This window comes from Rana temporaria, chromosome 2 (genome assembly GCF_905171775.1).
Source record: "Rana temporaria chromosome 2, aRanTem1.1, whole genome shotgun sequence".
In the NCBI taxonomy this organism is placed as follows: Eukaryota; Metazoa; Chordata; class Amphibia; order Anura; family Ranidae; genus Rana; species Rana temporaria.
In genome coordinates this window covers 240,985,646-241,007,512 of record NC_053490.1, presented here as the reverse complement: position 1 = coordinate 241,007,512, position 21,867 = coordinate 240,985,646, and the positions used below count along the sequence as shown (strand labels likewise).

The 21,867-nt window shown below is 42.9% G+C and overlaps 1 protein-coding gene across 1 annotated transcript in view; it reads left to right on the top strand.

Annotated features, from left to right (window-relative positions):
- LOC120926590 (RCC1-like G exchanging factor-like protein) overlaps positions 1-20,811 on the top strand; it is a 29,986-nt gene extending 9,175 nt beyond the window's left edge. Inside the window, 6 exon segments of the mRNA XM_040336689.1 lie at positions 4,929-5,070; positions 5,072-5,108; positions 6,553-6,640; positions 7,916-8,089; positions 16,505-16,590; positions 20,533-20,811. Coding sequence (XP_040192623.1) covers positions 4,929-5,070; positions 5,072-5,108; positions 6,553-6,640; positions 7,916-8,089; positions 16,505-16,590; positions 20,533-20,610 — 605 coding nt within the window. The 3' untranslated portion in view covers positions 20,611-20,811.
- Positions 20,812-21,867: the final 1,056 nt, after the last annotated feature.

Below are 21,867 nucleotides of genomic sequence, written 5' to 3'. Positions count from 1 at the left end.
AGTTTACAGAAACAACCTTTTGAGCCGTTGGCTGAAATTCCTTTGGTTTTACTGACAAGGAAGTTTAGTATTTTTGGTCGCCATAGTTTCCGCCAGAAGAGTATCGGAACTAGCAGCCTTATCCTGTAAGGAACCATATCTTATTTTTCATAAGGACAAGGTCGTTCTCCGCCCTCATCCTTCCTTCCTACCAAAGGTTATATCCAGTTTTCATCTAAACCAGGATTTGGTATTACCATCCTTCTTTCCTAAACCTACTTCCAGAAAGGAAGGGTTGCTGCATACCTTGGATATTGTCAGGGCCATGAAGGCCTATCTTAAAGCTACAGAGAAGATCCGGAAAACAGACGTGTTGTTCATTTTACCGGATGGGCCCAAAAAGGGGCAGGCAGCTGCAAAATCCACCATCTCGAGGTGGATTAAACAATTAATCACTCAGGCCTACGGCTTGAAAGGGTTGCCTCCTCCGTTATCATTAAAGGCTCATTCTACTAGGGCCATGGGCGCCTCCTGGGCAGCACACCACCAGATCTCTATGGCTCAAGTTTGCAAGGCGGCAACCTGGTCTTCTGTCCACACGTTTACAAAGTTCTACCAGTTGGACGTAAGAAGGAATACTGATACAGCCTTTGGGCAGGCAGTGCTGCAGGCTGCAGTTTGAGACCCTCGGATTCCGGGGGCTCCCTTTTGAGTAAAATTTAAAAAAAAAAATTCTTAACTAAGTTGGATTTATTATGATTTGAGTATATCTCTAAATTAAATCCTTTTGTCTTGGGAAGATGTCTCCCTCCCCTCATTGTAAGCATTGCTTTGGGACATCCCACATAGTAATGAATATGCCGCTCTGTGTCCCGTGATGTACGAGAAAGAAAAAGGGATTTTTAATACAGCTTACCTGTAAAATCCTTTTCTTGGAGTACATCACGGGACACAGAGCTCCCACCCCTCTTATGGGGACCATTTTGGGAGGCATACTGCTTGCTACAAAACTGAGGTACTCCTCCTATGGGAGGGGGTTATATAGGGAGGGGCACTTCCTGTTTGAGATTGCCAGTGTCCATCACCTGAAGGTACTCCATATAACCCACATAGTAATGAATATGCCGCTCTGTGTCCCGTGATGTACTCCAAGAAAAGGATTTTACAGGTAAGCTGTATTAAAAATCCCTTTTTTTTACTGTGTTTTGTTCACTGTTATGTTGACATTTGAGCACGATCTCTCTCACTGGAGTCTAAATCATGTTTATCATATGTTATTCATCTGTTTAGTCACCTATTATATTTAATTATATACAGTGTTGACGTTGTTATCTGATGACTGCAAGCCTGCTGTTATCCATGGTCTATCTGAACTTTTTTAATTAGGTTGCTCGGCCCGATGTATGGATGCCCTGATGGTGTCCTTATAAGTTTATAGCCCATAATGTTTCCTTAAGTAATCTATGTCCTAGAGAAATATGACTAGGTTTTCCATTCTTCCTTTTTTATATTCCTAAGATGTTTTTATCCAAAATATTTTTTTTGTTGTTCGTGCTCATAGCGTGTCCACTATTAGTCTATGTCCCGTGGCAGCATTTGCCTTAATGTCTGAGCGCCGTTTAGGCCCTTACGGTTTCCCTGACTTAAGATGGCGGGCTTGCACTCGTCTAAAACATAGATTCGACACGCCTCCCTGTACTCTATTTGTGTATTTAACGCGGTGACGCGGCACGCATCCTCATTCCCGTGATCAAGTCTACTCGAAGACGAAACGTTGGGAGGTTGACGTGCTGACGTCACCGCGTATTGAGGACGTGCCTCGTTTGTTTGTTTGCCGGCCGGCTACCTTGTCCTTGCTGATTTTAAAACGTCTTAATTGTAAGTGTTCTACTTACCTTATTTTATTAAATCTTGGCGGTACTTCACTATGTGAGTCTGTATATTTTTCATGTGACCTGGCTATCTGATCTCTGGATTGAAAGGACCAGTTTGAAAACGCTTCTCTGCTGATAACCTTAACACACTACTATGCAATATTGATCCCTTGAGGGTCGCCTAGTTCCGGTAAGGGTCAGTGTGTCTTTCTGGTGGTGGTGCTCCAGCTTTACTTCACATTGTTTGTCAATACTAGCCACCGGGAGTTAATCAGAGTGTCTGTTCACCATACATTTTTGCACTATTGTTCTCTTTTTTTTCCTTTTTTACTGGGCTGAGTCCTCTGAAGTGGGAGCTTCTGCACCAATCTATATTGGATCTTCTATTGGCTACATCATGGATGGCTCATTTTGATCCTTGGGGATCTATACTTCTGGTAAGGGTCAGCTTGAATGTGTCTACCCGGATATTGATCCAGCATTATCCACAGAATTGGATTCATTTCATATTTGTTTTTTGGACTATTACACATTTTTCTCACCTATTTTGTATGTGTACACATATTGGGACTTTTTATACAGTTGATCTTTTGGTCATCATTACGAGGTGTCTCTAGTACTACTTCTTTTCATTTTTATTTTATATGGTCACCTATATATCAATTTTTTAGCGCAACTCCTATTTCTTATTATTCGTTTCCATGTTGTATAACATTTTGAGTCTGCTGCTGTTTTAGAGGTTTTTTTTTTTTTTGGTATACGCATTTTTTCACTTTTTACAATGTCCGTCAACTGCATTAGCTGTGAACCTAAACCAACTTTAGCACCTATGTCCCCCATTCGGTGTGTTCCACTAAGGGTGCAGGTCGGGCTAGGAGTCCATCCTGACTCCATGTAATCCACTGGACAAGTAGAGAAAAATCTCAGCCACTGCACACCGTACAAAGTTAGCGCTTAATAGGTGATAGCAGCCTTTTGCCGCATACACACCATCACTTTATGTGATGAAAAAAAAATGACATTTTCTGTGAAGTAAAAAACAACGTTTTTGAAACTTCAATTTTCAAAGACGAAGTTGCCTACACACCATCGTTTTTCTCACAATGTTCTAGCAAAGCGAGGTTACGTTCACCACGTTTTTCCATTGATGCTCGCTTCATAACTAGCTTCTGGGCATGCGCGGGTGTAAAAACGTTGTTTTAAAAGACGTTTTTTGCTACACACGGTCAATTTCTGTGAAGTAAAAAACGACGTTTTGAAAAACGACACATAAAATTAAAGCATGCTTCAATTTTTTTTGGTCGTTTTTTACAAGACATAAAACAACGTTTTCCCCCACACACGGTCATTTAAAGTGACGTTTTTAAAAACGTCGTTTTTTTTCATCATATAAAGTGATGGTGTGTACGCGGCATTAGCCTAACTCTATCCAGGCCATGCCCCCTGACATGTTTCACCCCACCCACGGGGCTTAGTCACTTCCATGACTAAGCCTTGTTGGTGTGGGGAAAAACCTGACAAGGGCATGGCATGGATGGAGTAAGGCTTGGTGTCATCACCTATTATACGCTGGGCTTGTATGGTGTGCAGTGGCTGAGATTTCTCTCTATTTGTACCTGCATTAGCCATTTCAGCTCAGGGAAGACTAGATTTCTGGTTACTGCACATTTCCCTAAATCATATATTAAAACTGTGATCACAATGTAAATCATAAAAAATATACCAAAGGTACTTTTTATCTCTATATAAACACAGCACCAACACTGGGACATTACATATATGTTATCATGGACCCGCTGTGCTAGCGTGCTTCCTAAATGCTAATCCTTCCTGTAAAGTGCCATTTTGATGGCTCCCAGCAAGTGATGTTTTTAATGGAAGATCCCTCAAGGTTTTTTTTTTTTTTAGCAGCGATATAAGTATTTGAAAAGCAAAGGATGTTGCGTAAAAATTGGTATTGGTATTTTATTTATTAGTTAAATGATATCAAAAATATTTTCCATAATTGCATAGAAGTTGTAAAAAACATAGTTCTGACCCTAACATTGACAACATACTCATTAAAAAATTAGAAAACGACACAATTGCACTCTTTGTAATTTTGTAGAGCTTCACATAATCCCAGCTCTACAAAATTACAAAGAGTTTACACAACATGAGTTATGTGTAGTTTTCTAATTTTTTTAAAGAGTATGTTGTCAATGTTAGGGTCAGAACTATGTTTTTTACAACTTCTATGTAGTTATGGAAAATATTTTTGATATCATTTAACTAAAAAATAAAAAACAATTGTTATGTAACATCTTTTGCTTTTCAAATACTTATCTCGCTGCTAAAAAAAAAACCTTGAGGGATCTTCCATTAAACACTACAAATTGGGGTGTGCAGCAAGTGATGTTAAGGCTGCATTCACACCTAATCGCGGCGTTTTGTCCCGCGAATTGCGGCGACAAATTGCAGCGTTTTGTACCGCGATTTGCGGCGACAAAACGCCGCGATTGTGAATGCAGCCTTACCCCCAGGTCCACATCTCCTATGCCGAACCCGCCTGAAAAAAGGGGTCCGGGACTTGTTTTGAGCTTCAGGCGTACGGCGTTTCGGCGTTCGGCGTGGAGATGTGAACCATCTCCATAGAGGGCAATGTAAAATCACCCCTCCAGCGTATTAGGGGCTGCTGCGGCGCCGCGCTTAAGGCGTATATACGCCTAGGTGTGAATGGAGCCTTAACCAACCCTGTGACAATTCCTTTGTTTGCACTGTGTAAACTAGAGCAGGGGTAGGCAACCTCGGCCCTCCAGCTGTGGTGAAACTACAAGTCCCATGAGACATTGCAAGACCCTGACAATCGCAGGCATTACACCTAGAGGCAGTGGCATGATGGGATTTGTAGTTTCACCACAGCTGGAGTGCCAAGGTTGCCTACCCCTGAACTAGAGAATAGGATGGTGTTGTCTGTGGAATTGGGCAAATTATTGATGTACACACAGTTACTGTGTATATTTTCTACATTTTTTTATGTAGATTTATTTTCTACACTGTCAGGTAATGGGTTTGTATTTTATCATGTTTTGCTAGGCCTTGGTCATTACAACATCTGCAGTGTTCCTACAAAGTTGTCTGGGGATTTGGCTGGTGTGAATGTTGTCCAGTTGGCAACCTATGGAGATTGCTGTCTGGCTGTATCAGAAGAGGGTCAGGTGTATGGCTGGGGAAACTCAGTACTTACAGTTTGCATCCATCACTGACCTTTCACAGGTAAGATGCATGTTTTGTCAGGGTTGTATTGTCATTATGAGGATTATAGTGTTTACAGTAAGTAAATGGTATGTGCACTTTGTAAATAGTTAGCTGTTCAGTACCTTACAAGGTCTTCTGTAAGCAACTTTAAGGGGTGATGCATTTGTTGTACTATAAATATTCAGAAAACCTGTTCAGCATGCAGCATTCATTTATCTTACTGACACATTTACATCAGCTAATTAAAAACCTAGGTAAATCTGTATACAAATGTCTCTTCAAGAAACGCAGGTCAGTCCATAAGTCGATACATTAAAGGGGTTGTAAAGGTTTGTGTTTTTTTTTTTTTTTTTTTCTAATATAACCGTTCACTAATCTTTGTTTTCTTTGTCTGAATTTCTCACTTCCTTTTTCTCCTCAGTAGGTATGAGCTCCAGTGTGTTCGCACACTCCACGTGCAGAGCCCGCTAGGAAATCGGCATGGCGTTGCGCTAATCGCAGGCAGGGAGACATTGTCCCGATGCTCAGCTGCAGAGATCGGGAAATGTCTCACTGCCTGTGGAGTGTGCGAACAACATCGGAGCTCATCCCTACTCCTCAGTAAGCTGTTCCGACTGACTAACCCCCAGCCAGAATGGCTCGGATGATGAGGGCAAGCTTACTGAGGAGAAACAGGAAGTGAGAAATTCAGACAAAGGGGAAAAAAACATTTTAGAAAGGAAAAGGTAAGTGAACCAACAATGCACTAGCTTAATGGAAGCTATTTAGAAAATAAAAAACTAACCTTTACAACCCCTTTAATGTGCTCCACATTCCAGTAGAGGGCTCTTTTACATAAACGGGAGCAGTAGCTGCACCCTTTTTATTTTGTGGTTGCTGGGGTCAAAGTGACGATTGCCCATTAGTAGAAACCCTCAAATGGGTAATAGATTGGAAACCTGACACTATTCCCTACATAAAAAACACATACTGTGAAATCCTTATCACAAAGGCAGAAATAACTATTTCTCAACCACAATAGAGAAACACAGAAAACACCCTTTGATATTTGGAGTTGAAGGAAGGGGTTGTCAAGGCATCACATTTTTTTGTGACATATATAGACTTCTATCAAATCTGATCAAACCTGTTCTGTTATATGGAGTTTCTTGGTATACAGATTGGGATATCTACAGTAAACGCATGTGAATGACAAAATATTTTGCATGTTTAGTGCTAGAAGGATCATCGGGTTCAGTTCTGTAACTGTTTTATTAGAATAAGGAGAATACAGAGTAAAGAAATGTACCTTATTATTATTATACAGGATTTATGTAGCGCCGACCGTTTTTATGCAGTGCTTTACAACAATATCTTAGAGAATGAGATGCATGGTTTCCTTAAAAATGGCTTGCCAGAAAAGCTGTTAGTCTTGCACAAAGTTCTGAACATGTTTTTGTTTCTTGCACTGACTTTTATGTAGGTCAATGTTCCGAGGTGCCTACCATTTCAGAATGTTGGGAAGGTGAAGCAGGTGGCGTGCGGTGGAACAAGCTGTGCTCTATTAAATGGTAAGTGTAAAGCTTCACTTCTTATCATTTTGATGGGTTATGTTATTCTTTTTTTTTTATACAAGTGGCATTCCATTTAAGGACATTTTCAAACAAAAATGTCAACTGGAAATGAGTTGTCTGTATGAGTTAATCAGTCTATTAAAAAGCGGATGTCCGTTGGAAAAAAAAAATATTAAAAGCCAGCAGCTACAAATACTGCAGCTGCTGACTTTTAATATTGGCACACTTACCTGTCCTGGAGTCCAGCGCCATCCGCAGCAGAGGACGAGCGATCGTCACTCTGCCCCCCCCCCCCCCGCCATCCTCGGTGAGGGAACCAGGAAGTGAAGCGCTCCGGCTTCACTGCCCGGTTCCCTACGGCGAGAGTCGCGCTGCGCCGTCTGACTGGCTCCCGCTGAGTTCTGGGAGCCGAGTGTTCCCAGAACACAACGGGGGAGGGGGGGAACTGACGTTCTGCCCACAGTCTACCCGCAGACTGTGTGGCCGGAAGTGGGTGCAAATACCTGTCTTTAGACAGGTATCTGCACCCCCCTGAAAGGTGTCAAATGTGACACCCACTTTAGGGTGGAGCTCCGCTTTAAAAGCCATCCATACTGTACATGAGAATTTTTACTCTTTTAGAAAACAATCTGGACAGGTTAAAATACTTTTTGTGCCGACATACGCTCTGGGGGGATTAACGAAGAGTGGTGTGAAGAAACCCTGGGACAACTTTGAGTCTAAAATGTCTGTGGCTTGAGTGGATAAAAATGACTAAACTGTCAGTCAGTAGGAGCCCAAGGCACATTGATATGTTGCCATCTTGTGGTGAAGCTTGGGTCCACCCCAAACATCTTCCACAGCTCACTATTGGTTGGTAAGGTAACCCTTCATTATCATAAATTGCTATTGAGGGTTAGAAATAGGTTGGCCTCCCTCTTCAAGTTTGACATAGTATTTTTATGATGGAGCTTGCATGATTCCGTCCTTTTAGGGCACTCTGCAAGAAATGTGACAGTATATACGAGCAACTCTAGGTGTCTCTGCCGTTTGGTAAACTCGCATTTGCCTAAATTGTAAGTCTTGGCTCGTACTAGTGACATGGACTTTCTATTTCCTTTTGCCAGATTGAAGTGCTTCATACTCTTTCTCTTTAGGAGTTTTTGATAAATATGTAAGAGCTTGGTTAAAAATATCTGCAAATGCATAATACTGAAATACTTTAAGGACATTGTTTGTTGGAGGTAACTGGTGTTAAACAGATTTCATTCATATTGGTTCTTCTTCTTTTAGATGATGGCAATGTTTTTGTTTGGGGTTATGGAATACTGGGAAAAGGGCCCACATTTCTGGAGTCGGCTATCCCTGAGATGATTCCTCCAACACTATTTGGTCAGAATGACTACAACAAAGCTATCGGAGTCTTGAAGATCTTTTCAGGGCTTGGCCATTTCGCTGCTGTAACAGGTAAGTATCACCAAGAAAGGTTTGTAAGAAAGGGCTTTCTAGACATTGGAACATACACCGATCAGCCATAATTTTATCACCACTGACAGGTTAAGTCACGTGTCAAACACAAGGCCTGTGGGCCATATCCGGCCCTCCAGGCCATTTCATGTGGCCCTCGTACCTCTCCTGCAGCGGCTGTATCTCCCTCATCTCCAGCCCCACCTTGTCTCAGCAGCTGACAGCAGAGAAGAGGATAGAACTGATCAGCCAGATCCTGCACCTCTCTGTGCAGCCCCAGCACCCCCTTGTGTGGCCGCGGAGAGGATTGTTTTCCCTGACTTTCTCTCAGCAGTTGGCACCCGAGAGAAGGACAGAAATCCTTCTACAGATCCTGCACCCCTCTGTGCAGCCCCAGCACCCCCTTGTCTCCGTCTCCCCTAGTCTCAGCATTCAGAAGACTCCTATAGTTGACTCTAGTCCTCTTATGGTCCTCCTCAGACCCTGCATGTTTGGGATCCTAGCTTCTTCCTGGCAGCAGCACATGGACTATGCACTGTGATGTAAGAGATGGTAGAGTCTCTTGACTTCTGATGGTTGGGGGGGGGGGGGCATGGTGTTTTTGTCTGAGCAGTCTCCAATAAAGTTTCTTGTGGCTGACACCAACAGTGTGCGACCCTCTTTTTCAGACTTGCATCATCTCCAACAGGAGTGTGAATGGGCTCTGTGCTGGCCTGCACCTGCTCTTCACAGCTTAAGTCTTAAGTTATCACGAAAACCAGTAATAATTAAATACAGAGACAATTATTTATTATGATAAAGAGTAGATACATTTATATAGTCTTACAGATACAACCGCCCCTTTGAGGACAACCATAATGCTGATGCGGCCCCCTGGGTTAAGTGAAGAACACTGAATATCTGGTTACAAAGGCATCAGAATGGTGGTGGTATATAGTAGGCAGCAGGTAAGCATGTTGTCCCTGAAGTTAATGTGTTGAATGCAGAAAAAATGGGCATCGCCGTTTGTGGTGTATGGGGTTATATAGCTGCAGAGCATTCAGTGTTGTCCATGCTGACCCCTGTCTACTGCCAAAAGCACCTACAATGGGCATGTGGGTATTAGAACTGGACCACAGAGCAATGGAAGAGGGTGGCCTGGTCTGACGAATCATGTTTTCTTTTACATCATGTGGTTGGCGGGTGCGTGCACATCACTTACCTGGGAAGAGATGGCACCAAGATGCAATATGATAAGAAGGCAAGCAGGCTGAGGTAATGTTTCGAGCAATGTACTGCTTGGAAACCTTGAGTCCTGCCATTCATGTGGATGTTGGTTGACACGTACCATCTACTTAATCATATCCCGCACGGCCTACAGCAGAATGACGGCCGGGGGATCAGTTATCCTGACTAAGCATCATGATGTCCAGCATAAGCCGCTCGCGCACGCCCCCAGTGGCGTGCAGAGCGGCGATCGGTGGTGCGGTGTCTTGGAGCTATGATGTTGGCTTTTTTTTTCACGTGATCAGCTGTGACCAATCACGGCGGTAACCAAGAAGTGCCGGTAATCGGCTTTCCTCAGTTTGCGCTGACATGGCGCGAGTAGAGGAGAGTCGATCAGCGGCTCTCCTGACAGGGGGCAGCACTGATAATTAATGTAGCCCCCATCAGAGGTGCCTACCCCATATGCCAATCAGTGCCCATAACAAATGCCACTCAGTGCCGCCTATCAGTGCTGCATATTAGTGCCACCTCATCGGTGCCCGTCAGTGAAGGAGAAAACATACCTAGTTACAAAATGTTAGAACAGAAACTAAGAAAAAAAATTGTATGGCAAAAAAAAAAAAAAAAAAAACACAGTGGTGATGACCAAAAGAAAGCTCTATTTGTGTGAACAAAAATTCAAAGTGTGACAGTGCTGAAAGCTGAAAATTGGCCTGGGCAGGAAGGGGGTAAAAGTGCCCTGTGTTGAAGTGGTTAAACATTGTTGCTGACCAAGTACACCCCTTCATGTAAACCGTATTCCCTGATGGCAGTGGCCTGATGCAAATTTTCAGCAAGATAATGCACACTGCCAACCTGCAAGAATGGTTAGAGGTAAACAATAATGGGTTTGAGGTGTTGACTTGGCCTTCAACTCTCCAGATCTCAATCCAATCAAGCATCTGTGGGATGTGCTGGAAAAACCAGTCCAATGTATGCATGCCCTACCTCGTAAATTAAAGGATCTGCTACTGAAAGCTTGGTACCAGATACTACAGCATACGTTCCATTGGCATGCATGCCTCGGTGGGTCTGGGGCTGTTTTGGCAGAGAAAGGGGATCTACTTCATATTAGGTGGGTGGTTAATAAAGTTGTGGCTGATTGGTGTATATCCATGGACCCATACTGGGAGCTTAAAGCTAAAATCCAGCACCCCCAATCTTTCCCTAGGTAAGTGCTGGTAAATGCCCGTTAAATCTAGGGGAGGTTTCAATGCTGAAGAATATTTAGGCCTGATTTACACCTATACAGGTTGCAGTTTGCATCAGTAGTAAGTAGAGCCGGCAAAACTGTAATCCTTGAAGTGTAGTCTATTGGTACATCAGAGTGACAATAAAACAGTAATGCAGTTTTGGGTGCATATTTCAATACATACTTTTGATCCATTGAAGTCTATGGAACCAAAAACCAGAAAAAAGTCTCTGGCCCTTTCCATAAAATGCACAGATGTGAACATGACCCATAGGAAACCATGTTAAATGGACTGTACTGAGTTTCTGCAAAACTGAATAGGCACTAAAAAATGCATAGGTGTTAACCAGGCTTTAATCCTCTTCCCTTACCCTGCACACTCGCACATATTTACTAAAGGCAAATATACTGTGCACTAGAAGTGCACTTGGAAGTGCAATCACCGTAGATCTGAGGAAAATTTTAGAAATCAGCAAAGCTTCCCCTCATTTCAATCATCCAATCATGTGCCAGCAAAAATAAATGTTTTTATTTTCTTTGCATGTCCCCCTCAGATCTACAGCGACTGCACTTCCAAGTGCACAGTGGATTTGCCTTTAGTAAATCAACCCCATAGTGCCATAATGGATTCCCTCACCAGATACTTAGGCCCAGATTCACGTACAGCGGCGTAACTTTGAGCGGGCGTAACGTATGCGATTTACGTTGCGCCTCCGCAACTTAGACGGGCAAGTGCAGTATTCTCAAAGCACTTGCTCCGTAAGTTGCGGCGGCGAAGCGTAAATAGGCCGGCGTAAGCCCGCCTAATTCAAATTGTGAAGAGGTGGGCGTGTGTTATGTAAATTAACCATGACCCGACGTGATTGACGTTTGTAACGAACGGCGCATGTGCCGTCCATGGACATATGCCAGTGTGCATTGCTCCAAATACGCCGCGAGGACGTATTGGTTTCGACGTGAACGTAAATTACGTCCAGCCCCATTCACGGACGACTTACGCAAACGACATAACCTTTTTAAAATTCGACGTTGGAACAACGTCCATACTTAACATTGGTACGCCGCATGTACGCCTCATATAGCAGGGGTAACTTTACGCCGGGAAAAGCCTAACGTAAACAGCGTATCTGTACTGCGTCGGACGGGCGTACATTTGTGAATTCGCGTATCTAGCTGATTTACATATTTCTATGCGTAAATCAGCATACACGCCCCTAGCGGCCAGCGTAAATATGCAGTTAAGATCCGACGGCGTAACAGACTTACGCCGGTCGGATCTAATAGAAATCTATGCGTAACTGATTCTAAGAATCAGGGAATTGTGGAGAAACCCCCAAAGTGGGGCTTTTAGGGCAACAATATTTAAAGTAGTCAAAGTAGTACAAAATGGTATTTTTAATATTCAAAAAATAAAGGAAAATAAGCATACATAGCACAAAATTTGTTTAAAAACAATACATAAGGGGTATCACTGGAAAAACAGAGTCCATAATACATTAACAAGGCCCTACGCGTTTCGGATTTCCCTTCTTCAGGGGCCGAAGTATGAAGTCAAAGGTGTTTTGAACACTTTTCTGAAAAGACAGAAAAATAAACATAACATATTTGTTGCAAAAAAAATTAAAGAAAAAAATAATAATAACAAACAGTAAGAAAGTGGCAATAAATACATCAAAAGGTACAGATAAAAACAACATACCACTCAGGACAGTTAATCAACCTTGCACACCCCAAAAGAGACACCGCTAGCAGGACGCAGAAGGATTCCACAGATGAAAAAAGGACACCGGCAGTCCTGAATCGCATTAAAGTAAAACCTCGGCCACAGTAGTCACAAAGTAGCATGTAGTAATAATATTACCTGTCCATAAAATGAAAGGACAGGATAAATATAAATAAAATACTGATTATATTTGCAAGAGGATTATTAGTGTATAAAAACACAGCATACCTGTGATTACAGTTGAGTGCTGTATATGATTTGGCCAGAGGGGTCAGTAAAGAGCTAAACAGCTCGAATCTACAATGTAAAATGGGTAACATTAGAAAGCAGTGGTAAGATGAATGAGGGGAAACAAAAAATGAAGATGACACAAGAAGAACCCAAACAGGGATTACTTACATAGAGCAAACGCTCTGTAAAGCTGAAGAGACGTGCCACTTGCACCACTGACGTCCAGCAATGTCTGACATTGTTGGGCGGCTGAAGGTTTATATAAGAAGGTGCCTGGGCGGGCCATGATAAAGGGAGGCGTGGTACAGAGGCCAGGTGAATCACAATAGGTCAGTGCATAAAAGGGGCGGCAGTAAACAGACGCATCAGCGTCATATATAGGGGGGCGTGAACGAGCGGAGAGAGAGGGCGGAAACAGTACCCGAACCTCTCAACGCCGCCCATAGTAACGGCGCCATGACGTGTCAGAGCGCCAAGGAGGAAACAAACAAACGTGTCACGTGACTGACGGTCACGTGACCGGGAGGCTAGAACGTCAAAGTAAAAAGAAAAATTAGAATAAAGGAGGGACACTGAGACGCCGGGAGGCGTTGCAAAAAAGATGATGGTAAACTAGTGTCAGCAAAAAAGGCTGACATAGAACCGGTCATGATAGAATCATATCCAGATATCGCTGGATATGAACCATGAACTGTAACATCTGTATATGAAAAACAGGCCAAACCATAGAGACAGCACAAAAATATTCATATAGTGGCTATATTAACTGGGGGCCAAAAGAGGTCCAGGGACATATAGGAAAGCCAGGGGTGAAAAAACTATTGACCCCTGTGAGATCCAAGTCCCTGTTATAGGCGCAAGTATAGACCCATGGTCAGGCGACACCGGAGGGTGCGTGGGGACCAGGTCTGGAGAAGCCGTCTCCCGAAAGGGGGGATGGCTTACGTGCGCCCAGCTACAAAGCGAAAACAGGAAAAAGCACAGGCGCCCCTTCTGGGCCTGAAAGAGAAGTCCCTGAAAGGGATGTGCAAGGGACGCAGAGACATGATGGCAGTGATGTTGTTAGAGTGATCACGAAATATCACACTCAACATCGACAAACTAGAGATATTTTGAAACGATTTTGGCACTTACTTTCGATCGATCCCCAATTGGGACCTTTTGTACCCAGGGAACCGGCGATCACCTATCGCCGGGCTTGTTCACTGAGAGACCATCTGGTGGCCAGCGAATTTAAAGGTACCTTCAGGAGTGACCCCTGCAAAAGGAAGGGCACCTACACATGTGGTGGGTGCTCCATTTGTCGCTATATTGACACAGATCGACAAATTGTTCTACCAAATGGTCGACCATATAGACCCAGACACTACGCCAATTGTAAGACCTTAGGCGTAGTGTACCTACTTACGTGTCAATGTAATAGGTTTTATGTGGGTAAGACCAAATTACCCTTTTTTAAAACGGGCTTCTCGTCATTTGCATGCCATGCGCACTGCAAATCCCGAGTTACCCCTGGGGCGTCATATTTTGTCCCAACACAATGGACATTTCCCCGGTGTTAAGTTCCTGATTCTTGACAGAATTCATCCAAACCCCAGAGGAGGGGATTGGAACAAAGTTTTATTACAACACGAAACCCTTTGGATCGCGGAGTTAGAGGCCAATCTTCCTCCCGGCCTTAACGAACAGATTAGTTATAGGCCTTTTTTGGAAGGCTTTTCCTCAGGGGGATGTGAGAAAGATTAATATGGGACTATGCTGCTAATTGTCTTTGTGTTTCTTGTTACTTTTCATTATTGTTACATTGTTCCCTTTATTGTGTAAACATTGATGACCACTGAATCTCTGACCATGTCTCTGCGTCCCTTGCACATCCCTTTCAGGGACTTCTCTTTCAGGCCCAGAAGGGGCGCCTGTGCTTTTTCCTGTTTTCGCTTTGTAGCTGGGCGCACGTAAGCCGTCCCCCCTTTCGGGAGACGGCTTCTCCAGACCTGGTCCCCACGCACCCTCCGGTGTCGCCTGACCATGGGTCTATACTTGCGCCTATAACAGGGACTTGGATCTCACAGGGGTTAATAGTTTTTTCACCCCTGGCTTTCCTATATGTCCCTGGACCTCTTTTGGCCCCCAGTTAATATAGCCACTATATGAATATTTTTGTGCTGTCTCTATGGTTTGGCCTGTTTTTCATATACAGATGTTACAGTTCATGGTTCATATCCAGCGATATCTGGATATGATTCTATCATGACCGGTTCTATGTCAGCCTTTTTTGCTGACACTAGTTTACCATCATCTTTTTTGCAACGCCTCCCGGCGTCTCAGTGTCCCTCCTTTATTCTAATTTTTCTTTTTACTTTGACGTTCTAGCCTCCCGGTCACGTGACCGTCAGTCACGTGACACGTTTGTTTGTTTCCTCCTTGGCGCTCTGACACGTCATGGCGCCGTTACTATGGGCGGCGTTGAGAGGTTCGGGTACGGTTTCCGCCCTCTCTCTCCGCTCGTTCACGCCCCCCTATATATGACGCTGATGCGTCTGTTTACTGCCGCCCCTTTTATGCACTGACCTATTGTGATTCACCTGGCCTCTGTACCACGCCTCCCTTTATCATGGCCCGCCCAGGCACCTTCTTATATAAACCTTCAGCCGCCCAACAATGTCAGACATTGTTGGACGTCAGTGGTGCAAGTGGCACGTCTCTTCAGCTTTACAGAGCGTTTGCTCTATGTAAGTAATCCCTGTTTGGGTTCTTCTTGTGTCATCTTCATTTTTTGTTTCCCCTCATTCATCTTACCACTGCTTTCTAATGTTACCCATTTTACATTGTAGATTCGAGCTGTTTAGCTCTTTACTGACCCCTCTGGCCAAATCATATACAGCACTCAACTGTAATCACAGGTATGCTGTGTTTTTATACACTAATAATCCTCTTGCAAATATAATCAGTATTTTATTTATATTTATCCTGTCCTTTCATTTTATGGACAGGTAATATTATTACTACATGCTACTTTGTGACTACTGTGGCCGAGGTTTTGCTTTAATGCAAATCAGGACTGCCGGTGTCCTTTTTTCATCTGTGGAATCCTTCTGCGTCCTGCTAGCGGTGTCTCTTTTGGGGTGTGCAAGGTTGATTAACTGTCCTGAGTGGTATGTTGTTTTTATCTGTACCTTTTGATGTATTTATTGCCACTTTCTTACTGTTTGTTATTATTATTTTTTTCTTTAATTTTTTTTGCAACAAATATGTTATGTTTATTTTTCTGTCTTTTCAGAAAAGTGTTCAAAACACCTTTGACTTCATACTTCGGGCCCTGAAGAAGGGAAATCCGAAACGCGTAGGGCCTTGTTAATGTATTATGGACTCTGTTTTTCCAGTGATACCCCTTATGTATTGTTTTTAAACAAATTTTGTGCTATGTATGCTTATTTTCCTTTATTTTATGAATATTAAAAATACCATTTTGTACTACTTTGACTACTTTAAATATTGTTGCCCTAAAAGCCCCACTTTGGGGGTTTCTCCACAATTCCTTGTTTATCAGGGGTGTTGGCAACTAACTGAGATCACCCTAGGATGTTCTTTTTATACGATTCTAAGAATCAGGCGCATAGATACGACGGCTCAGACTCAGAGATACGACGGCGTATCTGGAGATACGCCGTCGTATCTCCTTTGAGAATCTGGGCCATAACTTTTAAGTCCCTGGCCTTTGTTTGCATTCCGACTAACCGATCTTCTACGTTCGGACTTTAACTAGCTTCCAGTAGGGATTTACAGGGCCATCTCCCAACCATCTACTACTTTTTATGAATAATAAATACAGTTGGTTTCTAAACCTTATTTTTGACCGTACTAACCTGTCAATATACAGTGTGCACCCTTGTTGCAAATGATATAAGCTAGTGAAATTGTGTTTTTCGTTAACTTTTGTAATATAAGAATGGTACTTTTCTGATTCCAAATAAGTTCGGTGTTTTTCATCTGATATCGGTCAATTGTATTTCTAATTTATCCACAGATGTCGGAGAACTTTTTGTTTGGGGTAAAAACTTGAGAGGCTGTTTAGGTACTGGAAGGTTGGAAGATCAGTATTTTCCATGGCGGGTAAGAGAACATAATGGATAAGTGTCTAGATTTTGTGGATATATACAAAGCTATCTGGAACAACTTAGAATTGCTTTTTGATCGTTGATTTTCTCTTTCATTTTCTTTTTGCTCTTTTTATGGCCTTTGTGTACCAAAACAAAAAATAGAAAAATAACTTCAGACTTAAAGAGCACTGCAGTGCTCTATAATACCTAATTTCTATTTTATAGATTTAATTGGCTACCCAACCCATATAAATACCAGAACCTGGAATAATTATCCAGCACCACATAAGTAGCATGTAGTGCTTTGGAGAACCATTGATGTGCCATTAAAAAAGTGTGGATTCGGTCATTTAAAAAGTGTGGATTTTACTTTAAAGTGTTTGTAAACCCCTACGTATACCCAGCGTTGTGACTGGCCTCAGGTGACACACAGAGATGAAACCAATCCTCCTACATAAGTTGTACTCATTTTATCTGCAGACCTCACTTTTCTACAGCCATTTACAGTCCAGAATTGTTAAAGCTTGTCTGAGCTGTCAGAAAAAAGGGGGCGGAGATCTGTAATTACACAGTGCAGAGGTCGATGAGAGCTTTTAGAAACAATTGGATGGAAGGGACACACCCCCTTCACACAGCACACAGGAACAGAGCTGCTACTGACAATCAGCTGGAGATTTCTCCCTTGTCACTATTTCTCTCTTGGTGTCAGGGAAACCTGTCAGAAGTGATTCCTGCTGATACCGTAGCAGAGGAATTGAGCAACAGACATAAATGACACTTGGTGCTCTGGATTAAGACAAGGACACACTATAGAGGGATGTGCTTTGTTCATATTTCATGTCTGAAGTTTAAAACCACTTTACGGTCAGCACTAATAAAGTTTTTGAGACTTCTCCTTTAAAATATTGTTTGCTGTAGTAAACATTTAATGGCAGATCTGACTGCAGAGCTTCTTTAGGTTGGCTATAGATGGACAGATATCAGAATGTCAGGTGATAAATATCTGTCCATCCTCTCATCACGTAAGTATCCTTTGCAATCCTCATTAATGTCTATGCCTTGGGGGGACGTATGTAGTACAACTCTGCAATACACGTACATTTTCCCATGTTTTTTTCTTTTAAAAATGCTGCAAGTACAGAAAAATACAATTTGATCTGCTAGAGTGGACAACACTGCCCCTGCTGCTGCACTGATATTCCAAGCCGTGTTGTCAGCCCTACCCGAGTTCTCTCCTTCTGCACTACAGAATACCCCCAAATGAATGGGTTGCATTAATAGTCATGTATTGTGTGGCATAACATGCATTACTTTGCATATGTTCATGCTCTGCAGTAGTGTAACTGCAGCCGAAAGAAGCACAGCAAGCAACAATGATATGTAAACTGCAATAATCCATATGAACCTACAGATTTCATTTTCTAGTAGTTTGGTATTGTGAGGTTGATTTACTAAAACTGGAGAGTGCAAAATTTGGTGCAGCTCTGCACGGTAGCCAATCGGCTTCTAACTTCAGCTTGTTCAAGTAAGCTTTGACAAAAAGAATGAAAGCTGATTGGTTTCTATGCAAAGCTTCACCAGAGTTTGCACTCTCCAGTTTTAGTAAATCATCCCATGTGTTATTGATCGCTTGCTTTGCCTTCTTGCACTTTGCACATTCCTATTGCTCTTTGCACGGCTGTGCTCAAAAGCATAGTGGGTGTTCACACTAATTGGTTTTCATTTTATAGAACCCATGAAAAAAGTGTAGTTACATGATGGAGAAAACATGACCACAGGACTCCTTCAATTTACAGTTTGACACGGTTTTGTATGTACTTTCCAAGTGGTGGCAAATTATATGTTTTTCAGAAGTGGTTTTATTGTATTTTAATCTGTTTTTAGTACAGGTTTTGTTTTTTCCAAACAATACAAAGCAAATGCTCCATAAATGTTGCAGTTACAAAAAGAACAAGGAGCATATAAGTTCCTATAAGTAGAGAAGAGTACATTGCGTAGTTATCAGTGACCATTTTATTCCTATAAAGTGCACCCTATCAGCAGGTCAATCATCGCAATAATAAGAGCACCCGTCATATATAGCTAGATTCAGAGAGATTGCCTTAACTTCAAGGCGGCGTAGCTCAGCGTATTTACGCTACGCCGCCTTAAGTCAGAGAGGCAAGTACTGTATTCTCAAAGTACTTGCCTCCTAACTTGCGGCGTAGCGTAAATGCGGCGGGCGCAAGCGCGCCTAATTCAAATTCGGCTGAGGGGGCGTGTTTTATGTTAATATGCTTTAACCCGACGTGATTGACGTTTTTTTGCAACTGCGCATGCGCCGTGCGACTACATTTCCCAGTGTGCATTGCGGCTAAGTCCGCCGCACGGGCCTATTGATTTCGACGTGGACGTAAACTACGTAAATCCCTATTCACGGACGACTTGCGCAAACAACGTAAAATTTTCGAATTTCGAAGCGGGAACGGCGGCCATACTTTAACATTACTATTCCAACTATTTGATGGAATAACTTTAGGCCTGATAATGCGTTACGGAAACGGCGTATCTGTACTGCGTCAGCCGGGTGTACGTTCGTGAATAGGCATAACTAGTGATCTACTTATTCTACGCCGACCGCAATGGAAGCGCCACCTAGCAGCCAGCCAAAATATTGCACCCTAAGATAGGACGGCGCAAGCCGCCGTATCTTAGATAGGTTTAAGTGTATCTCTGTTTGAGAATACACTTAAACCTAGGTCGGCGCAGATTCAGAGTTAGGTCGGCGTATCTACTGATACGCCGACCTAACTCTACCTGAATCTAGCTAATAGTATGTGCAAGGTATGAACTGGAACATATCAAGGCCTAGCATGGCCATACTTCTGATAATAAAGGTCTAAGTACCCCTATCCTCAAAAAAAGTGCCTCAAAGGCACCAATTAGAAATCAATGTCCACTAGGATAGTTGGATCAAATTCAGCAAAAAAGGAGAGATCAGAAAAAAAAAGGAAAGGAAGAGAGGGTGTCCCAATAGTGGAAAAGATTAGGGGGGGGGCAGCCACCCTCAGTCCACAGGGGAGAGGTAGTTAATCCAAGTCTTGTGAAATTTAGTAAGATTTTTATGGAGGATACAGGTGAGTTTATCATTCACCATAATCCAGGTCAATATATGTTTAACATAATCTAAGCACACCACCGCTATTTTACAAAAACACGCCATCGCGTTTCATGCTGCCAAAAGCGTACATAGTTGAGCCATTTCGGGATATCGGAATCTAATTTCTGAAGAAATTGCTTTATTGTAAAACATACCAGCAGGGTCTATTGAGTAATAAGGCCCATACACACGATTTGACTTTTTGACAACAGCCGTCCGACGGACGTCTTTGATCGGACAATCCGACCGTGTGTATGCTCCATCGGACAATTGTTGTTGCTTTTTCATCGGACAAATGTTCGCTGTGAGAGCTCTCAAACTTCGCCAACAAATGCCCGATGGAGGATAATCCGATCGTGTGTACACAAGTCCATCGGACTAAAGTACAAACACGCATGCTCAGAACCAATGCTAAACATCAGACAACAATAGCAGAAGTTGCCCAAAGGGTGGCGGTAAAGAGCTGAAAAACCACAGGGATTTGGTGAAAGTTGGCTGAAAATGTTCTGCTGTGTGTATGCAGAACAAGTTCACGGCTAATGGCCATTCAGACCAAAATCCATGGAAAAGTCTGATGGAAGTCCGATCGTGTGTATGAGGCTATAGTATGTTTTTTGTTAATGGAAATGTATAGTCCTTATTTATTTATTTTTATTTATTACAACCAGGTTAAAAGGTCTTGAAATCTTGCATTCCTTGTGATTATTACGTATGTAGACTGTTTTGGTGTTTTTTTTTGTTTTTCAGTCGTTGCTTTTCATTTAATGCAGTCTGCTAATTTTGTCCTGTTTTAGAGCTTTGTTTGTTTCTCTGCAGGTAACTGTTCCTGGAGAAGTGGTGGACGTTGCCTGTGGTGTAGACCATATGATGGCACTTGTGAAATCTCTTGCCTGAATGTGGGGAGGGGAAAAAAAGCATTTTACAGGACAGTCTGTTATTTATTGTTACACATGAAGGAAATTACAAGGAGCTCAACGCCTGCCCCCAAGCAGTGCACTTTCCTGTGACAAAGCTGTTTGTGTTTCTCTGTGTATTATGAATGACCTCACATTGCAACTCTCTTTTTATAAATAAAATTACTTTTTATTAGAAGTATGCTTTGCCGGTCACAAATCCTTTTTTTTTTCTAAACTCTACTAAATATATAGATGTGCAGAAACTTTTTGAAGACCCCGTGTGTGTGTGTGTGTGTGTGTGTGTGTGTGTATAGATAAAAGTATTGGGACACTTGCCTTTTTGTTTGTTTATTTATTATATATATACACAGTGTGTGTGTGTATATATATATATACTGTGTGTGTGTGTATATACATATATATATATATGATCCCGATCCGCAGACGGAAGAAGAAATAGGATTTTCCTCTGTCTGCAGAATCTGAGGGCTACGGACCCGGGTGAGATCGGGTGTCAGCCCCCGCAATCTCATAGGGACCAATGTATGTCCCTTTTTCATCCGGAAACAGATGGGTGAGAAAGCGGACATATGGTCCGCCCGCGTGACAGAGCCCTTCGTTGTGACACTAACTTTGCCCCAAGGAGTTGTGCTGTGACATGATCCACCAAGCATGTTGTATGATACATGAATATTGTGCTTACAGAATGCCAAGGTGACCACACATGTCCTGTGCCATGCCATCAAATGCAGCCACTGTGCCCATCATTTATCGCCACTGTGCCATGCCATCAAACGCAGCCACTGTGCCATCAATTGTCGCCACTGTGCCATGGCAAATGCAGCCACTGTGCCATCAAACGCAGCCACTGTGCCATGCCATCAAACGCAGCCACTGTGCCATCAATTGTCGCCACTGTGCCATGGCAAATGCAGCCACTGTGCCATCAAACGCAATCACTGTGCCATGCCATCAAACGCAGCCACTGGGCCATCATTTATCCCCACTGTGCCCATCAATTGTCGCCACTGTGCCCATCAATTGTCTCCACTGTGCCATGCCATCAAACGCAGCCACTGTGCCATGCCATCAAACGAAACCACTGTGCCATGCCAAACGCAGCCACTGTGCCATCAATTGTCGCCACTGTGCCATCAATTGTCACCACTGTGCCATGGCAAACGCAGCAACTGTGCCATGCCATCAAACGCAGCCACTGTGCCATGCCATCAAACGCAGCCACTGTGCCATCAAT